Raw genomic sequence first — 21,987 nt, 5'->3', positions numbered from 1 at the left:
TGGATAAAATCAGTGGCGGATGCTGGGCTGTCAAGGAGGGGAAGCTCAATTTCGGCCTACATCATAAAATGTGTCCATTTATTTATACGTGGATTCTACTCTCCGTTCCTTTTCAAGAAAATTTTCTGTGACCCTGTCATACCAACAAGGCGTCTTTTCCAGGGACTTAACGAGTGTCCTACAACTACAACAAAACCCACTAGAAATAAAAGATTAATTTGTCTCTAGTCCTTTTCAACAAAGAGAGTATCACTAAGATGATTAGAAGAAGTCTCCAGAACAACTCAGATTAGAATGAGAATTGAAAAATGCTCCCATGGATGTCTACACCAAAAGATCGGTGATTGGCTCATTTCGCTGTCAATCAAAAGGAGATTCAGCCTCAGACAGATCATCCAATCATTATGCAGAAAAGCTCAGCACCCAGGCCAGCCCATAAATGCCCACTGTCCATAGACTCCCAGAGACGCTGAGCGTCAGATGGGCGGGGAAAAACCAGCATTTATCCAATGACTCGTCTCGTTTCAATGGATTGGGACAACCTAACTGATCTCTCTAGAGGCCCAGCGTCCGCGCTGTAGACGCTCACCGTCCACACAGTTTAAAGCACAGTGAACTGCTGCGCAAATGAATGAGAAGAGAGTCGCGTCGTAACCAGTAATAAGAAGCTGATTCGGAAAAAAGTTGAGCATGTTGTATTGACTATATTTAGTCAATGACACGTGCACACAATTGTATGTACACACATGTATTTGAACACTTATTTTTGGACATTTTAGGGGAAGCTGAGCTTCCCTTGCAATCTTAGAGCAATTGCCTCTGAGATATATATATATATATATATATGCACACACAAGCGGCCTGGTGATCACGTGGTTAGTGCGTCAACCTCACAGTGCAGAGGTCGTGCGTTCGATACCGCCATGGGTGGGTTTTGTCTGGGTACTCCGGTTTTCTCCCACTTTCCAAAAACATGCACATGGCATGTTAATGGAACACGCTAAACCATAGGTGTCAAACTCAGGTCCTGGAGGGCCGCTGTCCTGCATGTTTTCCAATTCTCCCTGTTGCAACACACCTGATTCAAATGAACAGGTTCAATGTCAGGCTTCCACAGAGCTTGCTGACGATCTGATCATTTGAATCAGGTGTGTTGCAACAGGGAGACTTGGAAAACATGCAGGACAGCTGCCCTCCAGGACCTGAGTTTGACACCTACACTCTAAATTGTCCCGAGGTGTGAGTATGAGCGCGGAAGCTTGTTCCTCTCTGTGCGCCCAGCGATTGACTGACAACCAGTTCAGGGTGTCCCCAGCCTACTGCTTGAAGACAGATGGGATACGCTCCAGCATGCCCCGCGACCATCTTGAGGATAAAGCGGTTCAGAAAATGGAGAGATGGATATCTATCGATCTGTCTATTTTTATTTTATCAGTAAAACATTGATGTCTGTTCCTTACTTTGTCTAAACTTGTTGTCAAAACATGATTCTAAATTTGTCTCCTCTTTTCCATCCATCAAGCCAGATCGTGTTTTGGAACCAATGTCCAAAAAAAAGGTCCTCGTTTTGATATTGGCTGGCTTGGTTTTGGCTGCCTATGGCATAGAGGGCGTCGGTGAAAATGAGGGAGAAGAGGCACCCGCTGTCGGCGACGACGTAGATGTACCCGCTGGCGGCGAGGAGGAAGGGGCACCCGCTGGCGGCGAGGAAGAAGGGGCCCCCGCCGGCGGCGAGGAAGAAGGGGCCCCCGCCGGCGGCGAGGAAGAAGGGGCCCCCGCCGGCGGCGAGGAAGAAGGGGCCCCCGCCGGCGGCGAGGAAGAAGGGGCCCCCGCCGGCGGCGAGGAAGAAGGGGCCCCCGCCGGCGGCGAGGAAGAAGGGGCCCCCGCCGGCGGCGAGGAAGAAGGGGCCCCCGCCGGCGGCGAGGAAGAAGGGGCCCCCGCCGGCGGCGAGGAAGAAGGGGCCCCCGCCGGCGGCGAGGAAGAAGGGGCCCCCGCCGGCGGCGAGGAAGAAGGGGCCCCCGCCGGCGGCGAGGAAGAAGGGGCCCCCGCCGGCGGCGAGGAAGAAGGGGCCCCCGCCGGCGGCGAGGAAGAAGGGGCCCCCGCCGGCGGCGAGGAAGAAGGGGCCCCCGCCGGCGGCGAGGAAGAAGGGGCCCCCGCCGGCGGCGAGGAAGAAGGGGCCCCCGCCGGCGGCGAGGAAGAAGGGGCCCCCGCCGGCGGCGAGGAAGAAGGGGCCCCCGCCGGCGGCGAGGAAGAAGGGGCCCCCGCCGGCGGCGAGGAAGAAGGGGCCCCCGCCGGCGGCGAGGAAGAAGGGGCCCCCGCCGGCGGCGAGGAAGAAGGGGCCCCCGCCGGCGGCGAGGAAGAAGGGGCCCCCGCCGGCGGCGAGGAAGAAGGGGCCCCCGCCGGCGGCGAGGAAGAAGGGGCCCCCGCCGGCGGCGAGGAAGAAGGGGCCCCCGCCGGCGGCGAGGAAGAAGGGGCCCCCGCCGGCGGCGAGGAAGAAGGGGCCCCCGCCGGCGGCGAGGAAGAAGGGGCCCCCGCCGGCGGCGAGGAAGAAGGGGCCCCCGCCGGCGGCGAGGAAGAAGGGGCCCCCGCCGGCGGCGAGGAAGAAGGGGCCCCCGCCGGCGGCGAGGAAGAAGGGGCCCCCGCCGGCGGCGAGGAAGAAGGGGCCCCCGCCGGCGGCGAGGAAGAAGGGGCCCCCGCCGGCGGCGAGGAAGAAGGGGCCCCCGCCGGCGGCGAGGAAGAAGGGGCCCCCGCCGGCGGCGAGGAAGAAGGGGCCCCCGCCGGCGGCGAGGAAGAAGGGGCCCCCGCCGGCGGCGAGGAAGAAGGGGCCCCCGCCGGCGGCGAGGAAGAAGGGGCCCCCGCCGGCGGCGAGGAAGAAGGGGCCCCCGCCGGCGGCGAGGAAGAAGGGGCCCCCGCCGGCGGCGAGGAAGAAGGGGCCCCCGCCGGCGGCGAGGAAGAAGGGGCCCCCGCCGGCGGCGAGGAAGAAGGGGCCCCCGCCGGCGGCGAGGAAGAAGGGGCCCCCGCCGGCGGCGAGGAAGAAGGGGCCCCCGCCGGCGGCGAGGAAGAAGGGGCCCCCGCCGGCGGCGAGGAAGAAGGGGCCCCCGCCGGCGGCGAGGAAGAAGGGGCCCCCGCCGGCGGCGAGGAAGAAGGGGCCCCCGCCGGCGGCGAGGAAGAAGGGGCCCCCGCCGGCGGCGAGGAAGAAGGGGCCCCCGCCGGCGGCGAGGAAGAAGGGGCCCCCGCCGGCGGCGAGGAAGAAGGGGCCCCCGCCGGCGGCGAGGAAGAAGGGGCCCCCGCCGGCGGCGAGGAAGAAGGGGCCCCCGCCGGCGGCGAGGAAGAAGGGGCCCCCGCCGGCGGCGAGGAAGAAGGGGCCCCCGCCGGCGGCGAGGAAGAAGGGGCCCCCGCCGGCGGCGAGGAAGAAGGGGCCCCCGCCGGCGGCGAGGAAGAAGGGGCCCCCGCCGGCGGCGAGGAAGAAGGGGCCCCCGCCGGCGGCGAGGAAGAAGGGGCCCCCGCCGGCGGCGAGGAAGAAGGGGCCCCCGCCGGCGGCGAGGAAGAAGGGGCCCCCGCCGGCGGCGAGGAAGAAGGGGCCCCCGCCGGCGGCGAGGAAGAAGGGGCCCCCGCCGGCGGCGAGGAAGAAGGGGCCCCCGCCGGCGGCGAGGAAGAAGGGGCCCCCGCCGGCGGCGAGGAAGAAGGGGCCCCCGCCGGCGGCGAGGAAGAAGGGGCCCCCGCCGGCGGCGAGGAAGAAGGGGCCCCCGCCGGCGGCGAGGAAGAAGGGGCCCCCGCCGGCGGCGAGGAAGAAGGGGCCCCCGCCGGCGGCGAGGAAGAAGGGGCCCCCGCCGGCGGCGAGGAAGAAGGGGCCCCCGCCGGCGGCGAGGAAGAAGGGGCCCCCGCCGGCGGCGAGGAAGAAGGGGCCCCCGCCGGCGGCGAGGAAGAAGGGGCCCCCGCCGGCGGCGAGGAAGAAGGGGCCCCCGCCGGCGGCGAGGAAGAAGGGGCCCCCGCCGGCGGCGAGGAAGAAGGGGCCCCCGCCGGCGGCGAGGAAGAAGGGGCCCCCGCCGGCGGCGAGGAAGAAGGGGCCCCCGCCGGCGGCGAGGAAGAAGGGGCCCCCGCCGGCGGCGAGGAAGAAGGGGCCCCCGCCGGCGGCGAGGAAGAAGGGGCCCCCGCCGGCGGCGAGGAAGAAGGGGCCCCCGCCGGCGGCGAGGAAGAAGGGGCCCCCGCCGGCGGCGAGGAAGAAGGGGCCCCCGCCGGCGGCGAGGAAGAAGGGGCCCCCGCCGGCGGCGAGGAAGAAGGGGCCCCCGCCGGCGGCGAGGAAGAAGGGGCCCCCGCCGGCGGCGAGGAAGAAGGGGCCCCCGCCGGCGGCGAGGAAGAAGGGGCCCCCGCCGGCGGCGAGGAAGAAGGGGCCCCCGCCGGCGGCGAGGAAGAAGGGGCCCCCGCCGGCGGCGAGGAAGAAGGGGCACCCGCCGGCGGCGAGGAAGAAGAGACGCCGGGTGGCGGCGGTGAGGAAGGAGGCAATGAGGCGGATGATGAATTGGAGCCTGCAGAATCCCCAGTGGAGGTCTTGGAGGTGCTTGTTGAACGTGTGGAGATTTTGTTCGCGAACTAACGTTACGATAATTCATAACGTCTGTTTGTTTGTTTGTCAGGATGTTGTCTCTAATGACGGTTGTGCCAGTCAGCGGCTGTGTGCTGCTGAGCCTTCCAATTGCAATCCAGGTCAGGATGGATCCTGTTTTTTTACTTCTGTGGAAGCAGTGGACGGTGCAAACTTTGAATTCACGATCTCTGGAGAGTCTGAGGGCTATGTGGCTTGCACGCTGTCTCCAGCCACCACATCGGTAAGTCATCTTGTCTCACATTGTTGACCTGTAATGAGTTTTGACAGTTGGGCTTCATTAATTCTGTTTTTTACTTTTACACCGCAGGGAACTAATGACACCACCTACATTTGTGCAAACAATCGCGGTCAGGTCCGGTTCTTTACTGCGTTGCTCCGTGACGGCGAACTGACGCCAACGTCTGTAAGTTGAATTCAACATCTTGCTCCTTTTGAGTTATTGCATGTGATCGTCCGCTTTTGACTCGGCATTCAAATCCAACCGGATATTTCCGACTGGTGCTTTTCTGTGGCAGCTTCCAGCGCAATCTGTGAGAGGCAGCGTCTCAGCCAGAAAGATCCAGTGTACATTCACTGCCGCGCCATCAAGTTCTGTGTCCGGCTCTACGCGCAAGAAGCGTCAAAATTCCGCACCGCAGTTCTCGCTGTCCATCTCTACTGGACAGTTTAACAGCAGTAAGCCAACGTACCGTAACGACACACATCACCCTTCCACCATCACGAAAATGACTTTGAGTTTGGTTCCAACCTCCAGCGACCGCGACTTTTGGACCTCCCACCCCACAGTTGACCACCAACGTTGTGAACCTGGCAGAACCGAACGCAACGGTCATCAACACGCTAAACGTCACCACCGCCACACCTGTGCCCACCACAGCCCCCACAACGCCAATGCCGCTTGCCACCACGAGCCGCGCCTCCCACCAACAGAAGCACTCGCTGACAAAAGGTGAGCTGAGGAAATTCGAGTCGTCCAGAGTGTTGTTTTTCCTTGTCTTGACTAATTGTTGTTTTCCCTGCTCGTCCGGACCTCTTCCAGCTCTGCTTGTCGTGGTGGCCCTGCTGGCTGTTCTTGCACTGTGAGAACCTCGATTGCAATAAACATCTTGAGGTTGTATTTTTACCGACTCGGTTTTGGATGATTATATGTAAATATTTGATAATTTATTAGTTTAAACTTTCAGTTGGGTTTTTCATGTGTTTGATTAATAAATCTTTCACAGACTTCATGACTTGTTTTTAATGTAATGTGTTTTAACGTCAGGCCACTCTCTGACACCAGCACGCGAGTCCCGCCAGAGTTGATTGAAAGTGTGCTTGAAAGATTCAGGTGGACCAAGAAATAGCTTTCGATGGTTCCAGGCAATGTGGCATCTGCTCACTTAAATATGTAAAGTATGCCAGTGGTTTGCGCATCGACCTCGCAGTGCAGTGGTCGTGGGTTCGATCCCGGCTCTGGCCTCCCTGTGTGGAGTTTGCATGTATTCCCCGGGCCTGCGTGGGTTTTCTCCGGGTACTCCGGTTTCCTCCCACATTCCAAAAACATGCATGGCAGGCTGATTGAACACTCAAGATTGTCCCTAGGTGTGAGTGTGAGCGTGGATGGTTATTCGTCTGTGTGTGCCCTGCGATTGGTTGGCAACCGGGTCAGGGTGTCCCCCGTCTACTGCGCGAAGACGGCTGGGATGGGCTCCAGCACCCCCCGCGGCCCTTGTGAGGATTAAGTGGATCGGAAAATGAATAAATGAATGTTTGAATGTCTACGTGTATGAGTCTGTTGAGTACCATATTTGTAGGTGCATCTCAAATACCGTATTGGCCCGAATATAAGACGGTCCTGATTATAAGACGACCCCCTCTTTTTCAAGACTCAAGTTTGAAAAAAGACTTTTTGAACACCAAATACATTTTTATACAGAAAATAATTACAGTACATCTGAAACAAATGATTATAACAATATATTTGAGAGAAAAAACATGTTATTTTGCCTCATTCAAATCTTAATATCTGAACATTTTTTTATTTTTCTTCTTCGTGCTACCACTATTTTTATTTTAATTCTTTGTGACAGGGGTTCGCTTTGGCCTGGGGATTCAAGTTCAGCATTCGCTTCAATGATATCTGGCGCCACCGAGCGTTGTGAATGGGTAAAATGTCTAGACCCCGAATATAAGACGACGGCCACTTTTTCAGTCTTATTTCAATGCAAAAAACACCGTCTTATATTCGGGCCAATACTGTAAGATTTCGTGAAACTTTCGAGTTTATTTCACAATTCCAAAAGTACTTTGCTCTCGAAACGTTGGCCTTGTTGAAGTGTCTTCCTTAAATTGCAGATTCAGAAAACTTGATTTCTTCAAATGTGATTGCTTTATTGGCTGTGGCGTCTCTCAGCTTCATGTTGGTAATCGACATAACGCACAACTACGTTTTGGCAGCGTAGGCAAGTGCCAGGTCCTGGGCGATGCATTTCCATCAAACTTGGTCTTGACGATGTCTTGACAAACGACAGAGTTGACATTGGCCTTCAGAAGTCTGCTCGTGACACGGCAACCAAACCATCACCAAATGTGGAGCCTTCGCACTTGACTTGAAACGCCTTGGAGTTCGTGCTTCTCTACTCTTTGTCCAGACTCTTGCTCCGGAGCGATGTCAGACACCAAAATGTTATTTATTTCTTAATTTCTTTTTGGAGGGGACATCCAAGCCGTTTTCTCGATTTAAATGGTTGCTTGCTGCTCCAACTCCCAAGGGTCGGTTGAGGATACTTTCAATCCAAAGACATCTGAGTCATCCACCTCGCATCCTCAACCGCTCTCCTGCCGTTGCTCATATAAATAAAAGTGCCTTCGTGTTGTCCGCCGCTTTAGCTCCCTCTAGGGCTAAGAATGGAAAGTCTGAGTGTACAGCAAGACTGTGGCGCTCTTGTTGGCTTAGTGGGGGAAGGGGGAGGAGATGGAGGAGTGGTGGTGGGACGTTTGTGGGAGTGAGGGCTATGCAGCTTGTACATTTCCAGACTGGGAAATCCAGTGGCGAGTACACAGGACGAGGCGCTCGATCCCGTGAAGGTGATGAGAAAACGGTCCGTTAAGAGTTGAAGGGCGCTGCGGAGATGCCGAGAGGAAGCCGGTCCAGGAAAGGAGCCGTGGACTGACTTTGATTGCGGTCTCAGCCATGGTGAGTCTCACGATTTGATGAAAAACTTTTGCTTTTTGTTTAGCTCCGCCGAAATGAACGTTTAGAAGGACTCTCGCCAGAACCAACTTTGAGCTCTGCATGTTCCCGGACCATCTCGGAGTGGGAGGAGACTTGGTCAGAAACAAGAATAAGTGTGTTTGCAGGGTGGAGCAGGGTGGCCCGAGCCAGGAAGGGAAAGAGCACAAAGGGGGAGAGGCTTGGCGACTTGTGAACCCATGATGCATTTTCCACATTGGACATGAGAAATAAAGTGAGAGCGAGAGAGAGAAAGGGAAAAAAAGTTAAAACCGGGCTTTTTGGTAGGCAACCCCATACGAACGTGTCTCTCCCCAAGCAGTTTCGGGGAAAACACACATGCTCTTCTTCTGTGTCTGCTCTGTGAAGCGCAAATGGAAGCAGACGGGCCAATCACAGAAATCCCTGGCGAACGACACTTCCTGCCTTTGTTGACAGACTGCGTGAGTCCCAACTCATCAACAAATGCATGTGGACCACATCAACCCCGAGTCCATTCCACAACTCTGACGTGTGCTCATTGCAGACAATCGAGTCGCTTGTCCTTGCTGGAATATGAGACAGGCACCTCATTTCCCATAATGCACTTGGGCACCGGGCAGCGGAGAGTTGTCCACATTCTCGGGCAGGCGAGAATTAGTCCGCTTTTGCATTCTGTGTTTTTTGGGTCCGTAGTCGAGTCGGTAGACACTCCTCACATCTGCTTCCCATCATGGACGCTCGGCTTTCCCACCGTTCGCAACACTTTTCCCTCCTCCACCTCCTTCTCTGTTTCTTGCGCACACACATTCTGGAGTTGTCTCCTTTTCTCTCTTTTGGTCTGTCAGAGACATACACTGTAACTTCTTTGCAAAGATGAGAGTGGAACAGCAAGAGTCGAGCTGGTGTTGATCTTTAACTTGAGAAGGAAAATATAACAAAAACATCTTTTTTTCCCCCCTTTTACCACGGAACTCAGAATTTATGAACCCAAATCATTCGTTACTACAGCAACTTTGGGACCCTTCACACCCACGCAACACTTTTCCACTCGGAGCAGCACCCCGCCTCAGTGGAACTCGATACTCAACATGTTGAAATGCACACATCGGGACATTGCCATCTACCAAAATGTTCCTCAATTGTACAAAATACGGATTGAGTGCAGTCCCATTCCCAGCGAGTGGTCCACCACCACCGTGCTGCTAGAAAAGCAGCAACAACACTCGTGTATTTTCCCATCTAGCGCGCTGACTCGTGTTTGAAAATGAGGTTACGATGTACAAAATGCTCGCGTGTGGACCTGGCTTAAGCGGATCAGTGCCTGAAAAGATCGAGCTTGCACATCAAAAGTCACTTCAACCCGAACCTCTTTTTCTGCATTCCAGCTTGTACTTTGACATTTTTTTTTTCCAATTCACGATGGCGACAGCAGGAGATGAAATCCAGGTCATTGTTGTCAGATGACGTGCATGGTTGGGTGGAGGTAAAACATGAAACCCATGAAAATACAATTATGGCTTTACTATGTGTGTGTGTGTGTGTGTGTGTGTGTGTGTGTGTGTGTGTGTGTGCGGGCTGGCGGGGTGGTGGCGGGGGTGGCGAGAGAAACAAAATTCAGAAAAGGGGGAGCAGAAGTTGCATGTTGCCATGTCAACAGGCCACGTCGGAAAATAAACACTCCTTGTGTGTGAAAGGGAGAGTGAGGGTTCCACATTGACTGCCAGCCCTCGCAAGGGAAATGTTTGACACTCCCCAGAATGTTCAACAGGAAGCCGCGAGGAGTGAGGCCACACTGAGTGTGCGCGTGCGCACATGCGTCCGCTCAACCTACAAAAGTTGATTCCAGCTCTGTTGTCCCAATCAGGGTTCAGAGGCCATGGAGGATTGTGTCCAGGGGGCGCTCTCGTCCCTTTACCCACCTTTTGAAAGTACTGCACCGCCTCTCCTCTCGCAGGTATTGCATGTCTCACACCCGCATACGCGGACACACACAAAGATTTGTGACATCCAACAGATGGAGTAGTCGCTATGTTCTCCCCACAGGTGTTCACCGTGCTGGAGTCCACCTACCAGCAGGACAGCCTTCGCTACCTCCTGGACTACTTTGTCCCTGCCAAGCACCTCCTTCACAAGCTCCAGCAACATGCCTGTGTGAGTTTGACTTTTCGTCAGACGGAGGATAAAATAAGCTTAGTGTGACGCACTGGACTTAAGTCCAGTTGTGTTTGCGAGTGCACGTGTGTGCACTGCAGACACGTGCATTCGAGAGGCTGTTTTCCCTTGTCGCTGAGCTGCACTGAGATGGTGAGTCATGACAATAATTCCTTCCAGATGTGAGAGAAGCAAAACGAGTAATAGAGAGACCTGGACGTTTAACTGGAGAGCGAGCGAGATCTTTCGAGAAATGAGAGTTGGCTTCATTCTCATGCATTAAAAAAAAATAAATTGAAGCGGCTGAAAGTTACAGACTATAGGGGTCGCATTGATGACTGTGGGGGAGGGGGCGCCAACTGATGAAGCCATTGGAGGAGAGAAGGAAGCCATGGAGGACACAGTGGAGCAATACAGCCACAACTGGCTTTCAGAGTGCCGAAGTCATGACGGGCCCGAGTCCAGACCAGGGCCGCCAAAGGGAGTCTCCATGTGGAAGAAAAGCGTTCAGGGAGTGAAAATAAACACAGGCGGAATGTGGAAGTGAATTGAATGAGGGTCCGGGGTCGTCTGAGAGAAGCAGCACAAGTTCCAGAGAGCTGATATGACACCTGATGGATTCTAGGTTCCTCCTATATGCAGTCATCTCGTTACCTCCGCGTCCCGCGTCCTAGACGTATAATTTTCCCGCGGGACGCACAGTTCCACATAATGTGCGTTTTTGGGACGCAAGGAAATTTCTCAGTCAAAACAACAACAACAAACTACGGTACATCTTTTTTTCCAGCAACGCAGTGTCGCAGTTTGACAATCGCCGCCATTGTTGTTTTGCTCTCGCGTTAAATAATCTCGCGTAACGAGATTTCCATTCTCGCGAGTCGAGATTGGCGAGATCGGCATTGAACCTCGCGGAAAGCAGACGATTGCCAAGTTGTGTAACGTTATAACAGGTGTTGCGAACAAGTGTTGCGAAGGTTTATTGTGGAGATATCACAGAGGAAGCAGCTAAAGTTGGATAGTTTTTTTGCGATAATAAGTTGACTTTGAGAAAGCCTTGCATCACTGGAAGCAGAGTAAAGAGAGGACAATTTATGAACTCAAAGACTGAACCATGGGATGAAATAAGAACCTATTTCTCAGCGAATCTTGTATGCCTGGATTAATTAAATTTTTGCAGCATTTGTTTATAAGAAATAAACCTATTATCAATGGATATTGTTGTTGTTTGTGTTATTATCATATGCAATTGAATAAATAGACCATTTCAGAATTCGAAATTTGGGCCTCTCTAAATGCCTAATGGGACTCGTACTTTTCTGATCAGCGAGTCCCTGATTCGCTGGGGTTAAACTGTAAAATTATCACTGGATATGTTCTCCAAACTTGATTCAAAGTTGCTATTCTGAAGTCAACAGTGGCACGCGTTTTGAGACTTTCCGTCTGTCTTCCCAGTCTCAGTACCTGGGCTGCCTCTTCCTCCACTCCGGCTGGCCACTGTGTCTTGGCAATAAAGTGGTGGTCCAGCTCTCTACCCTGGACTGGAGGCTCCTGCGGAGCAATGACTTCTATCTGCAAGTGGTACCCTTCTCTACCCGCTGTCCCCGGTTGGCCCTCAAGTGTCTGGCCCCCGGTGGGCGCACTGTTCAGGAAATCCTAGTGCCTGAGTCCCAGCATCCCCTCGTGTTCACCAGCGAGTGGCTGCACAGCATCAACAAAGAACGGGGCCACAGGAGGGAAGGTAACGCTTCCATTCAGATCTTGAATCCATCCAGCAGTCAGAAGTAACTTGTGTTCTGCTGTCAACGTAGCAGGCGGTGGTCTGGACACCTGCTTGGTGAGCACCTGCGACGGTGTCCTGCGCCTTCCGTGGAAGGAGGTGGTCTACCCCGAATTCATCCACGACCCGTCTGAGGAAGCTCGCCCGCCTTCCAACCCCGACGGCTACATGTCCAAGGGTCTAGCCGAGGAGCGGTCCAGGGACTCGTGGGGCTGGGCTGAGGAGGAGGAAGAGAAAGACAAGGCCTTGCTGCCGGACGGCTTGGCCTCGGAGCCTGCGCTTCCCCGGCGGAGGCGCAGCGAAGATGGGCTCGGGCGGACTGCGAGATATCCTGAGCTGGATGGAGACTATGTGGAGCTGCTGGAGCCAAGAGGAGGACCGGACGGAGGTGTTGACTCGAGGCACAGATACTTGGAGATGCACGGGATATGCAAAACTAAGACTTTGCCACTTTGCAAGAGGGGGAAGGCCATCAAACTGCGGAGGGGAAAGTTGGTGGGAGGTGGCCAAATGGACAGCTTTGGTAGCGTTGGAGGGATCTGTGGACCTAAATCAAATCTGACTGCCCCCAAGGACACTGTGCTCGTGCCTGGGCTTCCTTCGAGAGTCACACAAACAAGCACAGAAAGACAATCCTTCCCATATCTTGCCGAGGGCAATAACGGCGCTGATAACGGCGTCGATAGCGGAGGCGATATAACCGAGAGAGACACCGAGGGCCGAGGAAGCCACCCATTTAAAGAGAGGCGGCCTGGCGTTGGGGGTGAGGGTGAGATGAACAAGGTGACGCAGCCAAGGAGAGAAGAGTCTGAAAGCACTCGCCTCTCCAGAGAGCTCCCCGACACAATCGGACATGTCATAGAGGGCTGCTCCGACCCGGGGTCCCATTCAGACTCTGTATTCGAGGACACGGACAAACCACAGAGTGGCGACAGTGATTCTGCAACACCAACGTGGGATGCACCAGACAAAACTTTTGCAGCCCTGGCTAGCAATAGCACGAGGGATAGCAAGAGCGCGGCAGATAGCAATAACGTGACAGCCAACCAAATGAGAGATGACGGCAAAAAGAAGATTCAAGAGTGCACGAGAGGAAAAGAAGTCAAAGCTTGCGGCTTCAGACCTCCAAGGTAGCCGCCAACATGATCAGCTCATGTGTCAATTAACTCTTTCATTCCACAAGACGTACTTGTACGTCTAAGTGTTTTTTTTGCGTCATAGAGAGGAGGAGGGTCTGATGCAATCTGTGAACGAGAATAAGCCGTTTGCATTGTAGATCATGTAAAAAAGCGACCAGTAGGTAGCAGTGGTGCCTCACGTGATTGAAATGCATGCTTTTACAAAAAGCTCTTTTTCTCCGTTTTTTGCCCAGGAATCGCCATTTCCATGAAACTTAGCCATTTTGTAATGCCGATTGCTTAAGGATGGAAAAAGATAGAAACAAATTTATTTTTCTGCTGAAAGAAGAGTCCAAACTTTATTTTGGGAGGCTCAATGTTTATATAGCATTGGAACCAAATATTCTGTGGGTCAAAATCCAGTAAAACGCTGGGATTGACGGGGTTGCTCCAGTGAAAATGGCTGGCATTGAATGAGTTAAAAATGTTCACTTTTGATCGATCGTTTCTCAGCTACTGCTTCATACGTTTTCATAAAGAGAGCTGCTTCAAATATTTCTCTCCTGTGAATGATAGAGATCACCAAAATGGCTCTCATTATGATGCAGTGCACAATATGAACGCTTTTGTCCCATGAATACTATCAAAAGTGAACAGTTACGTTGTCAAGTACATTCTGTCGCAAGAGTGGACATCATGTGTGAAAACCTGTCCTTCACTTCAAGGAGGAAGAGGAGGGGAAAGGGAGCCAAAGGGAAGGCTCGGCCCAGCGGTCGCGCTTTCCGCGGGGGCTCCAAAACGCACGGGAAAGCTCATGCTCATCTGAGCTCCACTTCCTGCTCTGGCTCAACGCGGCGGCCAATCACAGAGGAGCTCTGTTCGGAACCGTCATCCGATGGCGAGTGCCTGTCGGAGAACGCCACAACCAGCAGCGCAGGTGGGCTAAACCTGGATTCTTCTCTTCCACATTGAAGGCACGTGCTCATGAGTGAATTTTCCTTTGTGGATCTGGACAGAGGCAGAATCTTTGCCCGTCTGCAACGGCCTCTCGGCTGCCTTGACCACCACAAATGAGGAGGTAGAGGCCGGTGATTCGTGTAAAGAGGCTTCTTTGCTTCGGGAATTAAACACAGAGCTCCTCTGGTCAGGACAACTACGGATGCCGGGTATTTTCCAACCCAGGAAAAAAATAAGTCCTCGATTGGTTGTTTGATTGGTTAATTGAGTGTTGAATACTGACCACATGCAGGTACGGTGGACAGATTGGGACGTGCTCTGGTCATGGCCGAGATAGGAGATTCCGGCAGCGGTGAGGAGATGGCGCGCATCCTGGCCTGCTATCACAGGATCACGCGGTAAGATCTTCCTGCCATTTGCATGAGGAACGCAGCGGTGCTTCACAACCCGTTCCCATCCGTCTGCCACGCTCAGGTCTGCGGCCAAAGAGAAAGGTCTGACGGTGTTGATTGACAGCAGATGTTCGCCGCCGTCTTCGCTCTGCCTTTCCACACTCAGGTTATTCCAGGTGAGACACGCCAAGATGCTAATTCTGAAAGCCAAAACCAAACTTTACATGGTGTGTTCTAGCGGCTGGTTCCTGGTGGTCTTGGAGCGGTTCTTTTTTTGGTGGAGAATCAGCAGCCTTCTTGTGACCTGGAGGGAATAGAGGTGAGCAGTACATGAAGCAGAACGCATGAATATATTGATGTTTGCATCGTTGAAAAAAGAACATTTGTAGAGTAAGCCAGGCTTTAGCAAGTCATGTTTTGGATGCACCGCAACATGACATGTCAGGATTTGCAGCTTCTTATTTGTGCATTGTCCTCCCCTCCGCCTCCCTCTCCATCACAGGTCCACATGGTGCGAGGAACAGCTGTCCTTGAGCAGTTTGTAGACAGGCAACAGCTGCCCACAGAAATGGGGGGCGAGTTCAGCCACTGCCACTCAGACTGGCTCTCCTTCAGACTGGTAAGAGAATCACGCTCTGCTTGTGTCACAGGCTGATTCAGAGCCATTGGTGCCTTGAGATATATATATACAGTATATATTTTTTTTTTAGAATTTCAGACCTCGGTTAAGAAAAGCACTACACATACTAACCTTGGATCTTTTCTTCTTTAGAGTTTAGAGAGTCTCACTGAGCGCTGCGAGAGCGCCCTCCACCTGCTGGGAGAGGCACTGCAGTCGATGGACGCCGAGCCCACGGTTGACAATATCAAGGTAAGCGTGAGAGAATCCCGGCCATTGATCAATGAACCTAACTGTGGCTTCACCAGGAGGTACCAGCGAGCACGGACAAGCACCGGCGCCTCATGGCCAGCGTCCTCGCCGACTCCCGCTTGACTGAGCTCCAACGTGGGGGCGGGGCCTGGCTGGCGGGATTGACCAACAGCGGGTTGGCGCAGACGTCACCAGATTGCAGGTAATCTACCGTGTTTTTGATGAACAACAATATTTGAGAGCGGCCAGTCTAAAGATTCAAGTTTTTATCCCTTGGTAAAAACTCAAGTCCAGTTCCCAATAAAATTTCAAGCAAGTCATGACCTGGGTTATGAAAGTCATAAGTGAAGTCATACTGTACAGTTCGCTGAGTCAGAGTCCGTATTCGCACATTCACCACTTTCTACTCACTATATGTGTACTTGCGTTAGCTATATAAACACATTCATAGTCAATTAATTATTATCAATTGTTCTAAAATCAGTCTTTGTATTGATTATTATCTTCTCAACAAAACAGTTTAGTTCATGTTCAATCATCTGAGCTAATCCATGAAGTTGATATAATTTGCGTGTTTTGTGAGTTTCGATGTCATAGTTGTTTTGCTATGCAACGGTTGCTCTGAAGTGCCCAACACAACAACAAAAAAAAATGGAACAAGGGAGGAAAACGTGAATAAAACGGCAATAAAGAACACACAATAGCAAATTAATAAACGAAAAACGAAACTAAACAACATCAAGGGAAATGCGACAGCAAAAGAAAAAAAGAGCGGAAACAAACTCAAAACCAAAAACAGCACAAAATCAAACACGAGAGAATATCAAAAGACATGAACAAATTACTAAACACAATGACATTGACAAAAGGATAGACCAGCTAACCTTGGGTCCTTCCTCAAATACAGAGATCTTTGCAAAACGAAGATGTCACCTTTCCTGTCAATAACCTCTCACTTTTTGAGCAAGATCCTCATTTTAATGTCTCCACAAAGGGGCGCAAATACTCCAGAAATCAAATGTAGTGACGCAGATAGGAAACCATTTGTCTTTGCTTTTTTTTTTTTTTTTTAAGGATGTTGTCACTCATTGTGGCCTTACACATTGCACCAGAAACCGCCACTGGTAGCAGGCTGGGAACAGAGTTGTTTGTTTTTATCCCAAATAATAAAAAAACATCCGGAGCAGCCGAGTTCTCCCAGACTAACGCTGATATAAACGTGACGAATGTGCTTCGGCAGGGCCGCGCTCGCCACCGCCTCCAAACTTTACGACAGCGTGGACGACGCCCTCCATCGGCTGGTGCGAGTATCCAACCGGAGGGCTCGCAACCTGGACGCGCTGGGCCGACTGGCTGGCCTGGTGAACCAGTTGGAAAAGGTGAGTCGACAAACGGAGAGCATTCAGAGGACTTGTTTGCCGTAAGAGGAACAAAAGTGCAGTTTGAACTTCACAGTGTGACGAGGAGATAGAGCGAGTGCAGTCGCAGGTGCATGGCTACAAGGACCCGCCTCTCTCGCTGAGCAGACTGTCGCTCCAGCAGCAGAAGTTCAAACAGTTGCGGGAAGCAGCAAACGTGAGAAATTGACCCCAAACGTGTATCTTTCTACTAAGTGGTCTTTTTTTATGGATGGATGATTGATCTTTTTTATGAGTCCAGAGGACCTTTGGAAAAGCTCAGTCGCTGTCCAATATACTCTGGCTCCACCTAGTGGTAGTTCGAACAAATAAATGATCTTGTTTTGTTGCAGGAGCTGCACAGTCGAACTCTGTCTGTGCTGACCGACCTGGAGACTTGGAACGAGTTGGACTGGGTGGGCCTCAACGACATCCAGATCCAACTCCCTTCATTCAAGGAGCGTCTACGGGACATGTCCCACTGTCTGTCTGACCGATGGACTGCATTGGACAACACGCAGCGGCTGCTGTCCACACTGACCGAGGTGAGCGCGTCGGAGCGGGGCCTTTCCCCACCTGCAGACCTGAACGTTTCCCCTCTCCTTCCAGGCTTCCCAGTGGTGTGACGAAGTCTCCTCCGCCTCCCCCGTTTGCCCCCTCGCCTCCCTCCCCCCCATTCCGCCGTCCCGCTTCCAGGATGCCCGCTCGTTGGCTGTGGACTTGGGCGGCGGAGCGCTGCTGGATCTGTGGAGCCGCACGGTGGAGCGTTACCAGCAGACCGTAGCGCAGGTGAAGCCGCGCTTCCTCCAATCTGAGCGTGGCCAGAACCAAGGCCAGGGGAAGGCCAAGACGCCCATCGCCGGAAACCTGTGGGACGCGGAGGGAGAGGGCGACTGGGAGTCTGGGTCCAGAGGAAGTGAGGGGGGGCTGCAGTCTTGGGGCTCGCTGGCCTCGTTGTTCAGACCGCAGACTTGCTCCACGCTGAAGATAGGAGACGAGAAGGGATATAAAAAAGAGGCTGCAGGGGGAGGAGGAAAATTTCTGCAGAATCTTTTGAAGAAGAGCGTGAGCATGGCCCATTTTCATTTTCTGCTTCTCTGATGCTGCCTTGGCAATCTTAACGATGTCTGTCTCCTCTCAGCCCACAGAGGCGCAGCTCCCTGCCAAGCCCCCCAGGAAGAGACACCCTAGCTTTGACCTGCAGGCCCTCCTGGCCCCCCGCAGAGGTGCTGGCAGTCCCAAAGCCGCAGAGTGCCGTACCTCCCCCAAGTCCTGGCTGGGCCGCAGGGCCCTAGTGGACCCTGTGGTCACCACTGGTATGGCTGCCGCCGTCCAAGGGGGAGGTGGGGTGTTGATCAGGGGGGTGGAGGTCAGCAGCAAAGAGGTGGTGGACCACACAGGCTCTCCGCGGCAACACGTGCTTCTAGGCAGGACCGAGAGGGAGATGGGGACGGAACGAACCGGATCCACGGTCCAGAGGTAGCTGCCCGCCTGCCCCCTTTTTTCCCCTCTTCATCCGCTGATCTTTTCCTCTACTTTCCTTCCGCTGTTCCTCCGCAGCAAACTCTACCTGCTCTGGTGCAGGATGCTGAGCAGCGAGCGACAGTATGTGGCCGTTCTCAAGGGGGTGCAGGAGACTTACCTCTCCCTGCTGGAGCTCTCAGACACGCCAGAATCCATCCGGGGCAAGGCGGACAGCCTCTTTCCCTGCTGGGCCGACCTGACTGCCTTCCACTCACAAGAACTTCTGCCCGCCATGGAGGATGCGCTGGTGCAAAGCTTGCTGCAGCAGGACTGCTTCAGTAAATTTGTGAGTGAAAAGTCCACTATGGCAACTTTTCTTCTCAATGAACGTGTTGTGCTGTTTTCTTGTCACAGCGGGACCACTTTCTGCATTATTCCCATTACATCCGCACCAAACCGGAACTGGATTCACCTCTGGTCACGCAAGCTGCCGACTTCTTTAAAGTGAGTGGCCGTTAACCAAGTGTTGGGAAATACCATTTCCTATGTGAATGAGTTCAAAGTTCAGTTCAAAAATTTTTAAATAAACCACTTGAGTTTGCATTTCATAGTTCTAAATTTTGAATGAAGCTCACCCATCGAAAAATTTAGTACTTCATTCTCAGGGAGTGTGGGGGTGGGGGGGGGGGTGAATGATGGGAGCAGAGCAAACGTCTGCTTGAGGGCCACAGATGACTTTTAAGATGGGCAGATGGGCCAGGTCATTTGTAGATGACATTAAAAAATGATGATCATCTATTCTCAATTGTCATTGTATTATTTATAAAGCATTTTCCAAACATTAATCAATTATTTTAATAAAAATACTTTGAAAATTAGCATATTTTATGAAATAAATAGGCCATTTATGTAATGCGATAAATACATTTTAAGTCATCAGTGACAGAAAAGAAACATGTTCATGCCGCCAATTGGACAGGACTCTTGATGCTATAAATGCTCAGTGGGCCATCTTAAAGAATGTTGCAGGGCCCTCCTGCCACCATATGTGGCCCCGGCGCAATACTTTGCCCACCCCTACACAATCATCTGCATGCATCAGATTGTATATGAGCTCGTTATTTGGCTGCAATACATCTATTTTCAATTGATTACGACGATCAACAGTCTTGTAGAGTTGTGGGAACTTGTCCATAAGTGCAGTGAAGTAATTTGCAATGTCTGCCTTGTTACCTTTTGATGAATTTGTATCTATGCAATGAGACCCAACGATCATCTCTAAAATTTAGCTGGCATGCTCGTTTATGTCCTTGATCCTTCAAAAGATGCTTACCTGGTTCCTCCGGTTTCCCCGTCCTCCCCTTGCCCTCCTCCCGCTGGTCAGTCCAAGCTACCTGCCACCGCCGCCTCCCCCTTGTCGCCTCTGTGTTTCCCTCAGTGCCTGCAGGCACCCCCACAGAGGCTGGAGCAGTACTGCGAGGCCCTGGAGGAGCTGGGGGGCATCAACCCGACCACTGACTTGACCCTCTCCATCCTGAGACATGCCCAGCAGCATGGCGAGGACCTCAGGGCCAGCGATCTCATCGTCGGGTGTCCGGTGAGAGTGCCTGTCCCACTTTCTCTACGTTCACCTTGGAGATAAAAAGCTTAATTTGCAGTCTATCAGCCATCCATTTTTTTCATCCATCCATCCATCTGTTCTGTACCACTTATCCGGGGTCAGGTCACGGGGGCAATAGCTTTAGAAGGAATGCCCAGACTTCCCTCTCCCCAGCCACTTCTTCCAACTCTTCCTGGGGAATCGCAAGGCATTCCCAAGTGCGCCGGGAGACAAAGTCTCTCTGGCGCCTCCTGTCGGTGGTACATGCCCGGAACACCTCACAAGGGAGCTGTCGAGGAGACATCCTAATCAGATGCCCGAGCCACTTCATCTGGCTCCTCTTGCCGTGGAGGAGAAGCGCTTGAATCTGAGCCCCTCACGGATGACCGAGCTTCTCACCTTATCTTCAAGGAAGAGACGCCCTGCGGAGGAAACTCATATCAGCTGCTTGTAACCTGGATCTCGTTCTTTCAGTCATGACCCATAGCTTGTGACCATAGATGAGGGCAGGAACGTAGATCGACCGATTAATCGAGAGCTTTGCCTTTTGGCCGACAGACTGATACAAACTTCGCATCATAGCCGATGCTGTACGGATCCGCCTGTCAATCTGATTTTAATCTCAACCGCTTCAAACTCGGCTGCGAACTGCTCCAGTGAGACTTGGGGATCCCGTCTTGAAGAAGCCAACAGTACCACATCCTCTGCAAAAAGCAGAGATGCAATACAGAGGCCACCAAACAGGAACCCCTCAAGGCCGAGGCTGCGCCTAGAAATTCTGTCCAGAAAGGTTCTGAACAGAATCGGTGACAAAGGGCACCCTTTGCGGAGTCCAACCCTCACTGGAAACGAATCTGACTTACTGTCAGCAATGCAAACCAAACCCTGACATCCATGGTATAGGGACAGAGACTTCAGTACCCCTTACTCCCGAAGCCCGCCCCATAGAACTCCCCGATGGATACAGTTGAACGCCTTCTCAAAGTCCACAAAGCACATATAGACTGGTTGGACAAACTCCCATGCACCAAGGGTGTAGAGCTGGTCTACTGTTCCACGGCCGGGATGAAAAGCACACTCTCCTCTCTAGAACCTCTGTATAGACCTTATCAGGGAGGCTGAGGAGTGTGATCCCTCTGTTGTCGAAACACACCCTCCGGTCCCCTTTTTTAAAAAGAGGGACTCCCACCCCGGTCTGCCAATCCAGAGGCACTCTCCCCAATGACCATGCGATGTAGTTCTACAGCCTTGCGGAACTCCGGGCGGATCTCATCCATCCCTGGGGCTTTGCCACGACGAGTTTTTTCACCACGGTGGTGACTTCAATCGCAGAGATGGGAGAGCTCACCTCAGAGTTCTCAGACTCTGCTTCCTCTAAGGAAGGCATGTTGGTAGAGTTGAGGAAGTCTTCAAAGTATTCTGCCCACCCACTCAAAATGTCCTGAGTCAAGATCAGCAGCGCCCCATCCCCACTGTACACAGTGAGGTCAATGGTGCACTGCTTCCGCCTCCTGAGACAGTGGATCAGAATTTTCTCGAAGCAATCCAGAAGTCGGCTTCCATGGCCTCACCGAACTCTTCCAATGACTGAGTTTTTGCCTCGGCGACCGCTGAAGCTGCGTTCCGCTTATCCATCAGTTGCCTCTGGAGTCCCACAAGCCATAAAGGCCTGATAGGGCTCCTTTATCAGCTTGACAGCATCCCTTACTACCGGTGTCAGTACTGCCTGACATGATATGACACAAAGCAGTACTACAGACTTTCCAGTAGACGGGCTGTTTCGTATGTCTGTGTCAGTTTACGTTACATGATCTCAATGAGTGTTCAAAATATGATACCCCCAAGTTATATTTCCTGGAAACTATTGATGTTGAGTTTTTGTCGCAAAAATTGTGAGCGCAAATATCTGAGAAATGAATGTTTTATGACATTTTTCACTAATTTCGATATGCGAGCCCTCGGTTATGCGGAAACCATCGAAACGGTATTCCTTTCCTTGCCAAACGCTGTTCGAAATCTGCATTGCACACGTGTCCGTGATTCATTCTTATCAAACTCTCAAAAAAACAAACCGCCTTCTCCTTTCCAGTGAAATGAAAACAGTGCAGAAAGTTACGCAAAACGTAGAAACATTGAGTGTGATGTCACAATCGCCTGACAACACCACCGTAGTTCACCTTTCAAGCGAAACCAGTTTTATCTTGTTACTCTTGTTGTTTCCTAAGATTTGAGTTTTGTAAAGTGACAGACTTATGAAACACCCTGAAGCCCCGAAACAATGGCATCAAAATCCGCCGGCAGAAAGTGTGTATGCCTGACACACTCTGTTGTTGTTGGTGGTGCTAGATGTACAACAGTCACAGAGAGAGCATGACTTTTATCCTTCCTGAGGTGTTGTCATGTGTGGCAGATTCCCGTGGCGGAGCGCGGCGAGCTGGTGCGCCAGGGCGCGCTGCCG

At 53.1% G+C, this 21,987-nt stretch overlaps 2 protein-coding genes across 6 annotated transcripts in view; both read left to right on the top strand.

Moving 5' to 3' along the window:
* The window catches only part of LOC109516646 (uncharacterized), a 22,654-nt gene extending 21,105 nt beyond the window's left edge, over nt 1-1,549 (top strand). Inside the window, exon 20 of the transcript XR_002168379.1 lies at nt 1,523-1,549. The gene's annotated coding sequence lies outside the window, so the exon portion shown is untranslated. The remainder of the gene's footprint in view (nt 1-1,522) is intronic.
* A 5,267-nt stretch (nt 1,550-6,816) lies between these two features.
* Nucleotides 6,817-21,987, top strand: part of arhgef40 (Rho guanine nucleotide exchange factor (GEF) 40) — a 24,474-nt gene continuing 9,303 nt past the window's right edge. For 3 of the 5 annotated variants that reach the window (XR_002168362.1, XM_019871263.1, XM_019871262.1), the window contains exons 1-21: nt 7,823-8,263; nt 9,667-9,756; nt 9,846-9,953; nt 11,406-11,691; nt 11,762-12,860; nt 13,574-13,785; nt 13,865-14,014; nt 14,098-14,203; nt 14,280-14,373; nt 14,436-14,516; nt 14,700-14,816; nt 14,970-15,068; nt 15,125-15,270; nt 16,309-16,447; nt 16,524-16,643; nt 16,819-17,010; nt 17,075-17,530; nt 17,607-17,944; nt 18,026-18,275; nt 18,344-18,433; nt 19,314-19,526. Coding sequence is in view for 4 of the 5 variants with exons in the window: in XM_019871263.1 (XP_019726822.1) it covers nt 8,195-8,263; nt 9,667-9,756; nt 9,846-9,953; nt 11,406-11,691; nt 11,762-12,860; nt 13,574-13,785; nt 13,865-14,014; nt 14,098-14,203; nt 14,280-14,373; nt 14,436-14,516; nt 14,700-14,816; nt 14,970-15,068; nt 15,125-15,270; nt 16,309-16,447; nt 16,524-16,643; nt 16,819-17,010; nt 17,075-17,530; nt 17,607-17,944; nt 18,026-18,275; nt 18,344-18,433; nt 19,314-19,526 (4,455 nt within the window). In the remaining variant the exon portion in view is untranslated. Of the gene's footprint in view, nt 7,785-7,822; nt 8,264-9,666; nt 9,757-9,845; nt 9,954-11,405; nt 11,692-11,761; nt 12,861-13,573; nt 13,786-13,864; nt 14,015-14,097; nt 14,204-14,279; nt 14,374-14,435; nt 14,517-14,699; nt 14,817-14,969; nt 15,069-15,124; nt 15,271-16,308; nt 16,448-16,523; nt 16,644-16,818; nt 17,011-17,074; nt 17,531-17,606; nt 17,945-18,025; nt 18,276-18,343; nt 18,434-19,313; nt 19,527-21,987 lie in introns of those variants that run through there. The other 2 variants (XM_019871266.1, XM_019871265.1) reach the window with 2 other exon arrangements.

This window comes from Hippocampus comes, unplaced genomic scaffold (assembly GCF_001891065.2).
Source record: "Hippocampus comes isolate QL1 unplaced genomic scaffold, H_comes_QL1_v1.1 scaffold83, whole genome shotgun sequence".
Lineage (NCBI taxonomy): Eukaryota > Metazoa > Chordata > Actinopteri > Syngnathiformes > Syngnathidae > Hippocampus > Hippocampus comes.
This window is presented reverse-complemented; position numbering and strand designations above follow the sequence as displayed.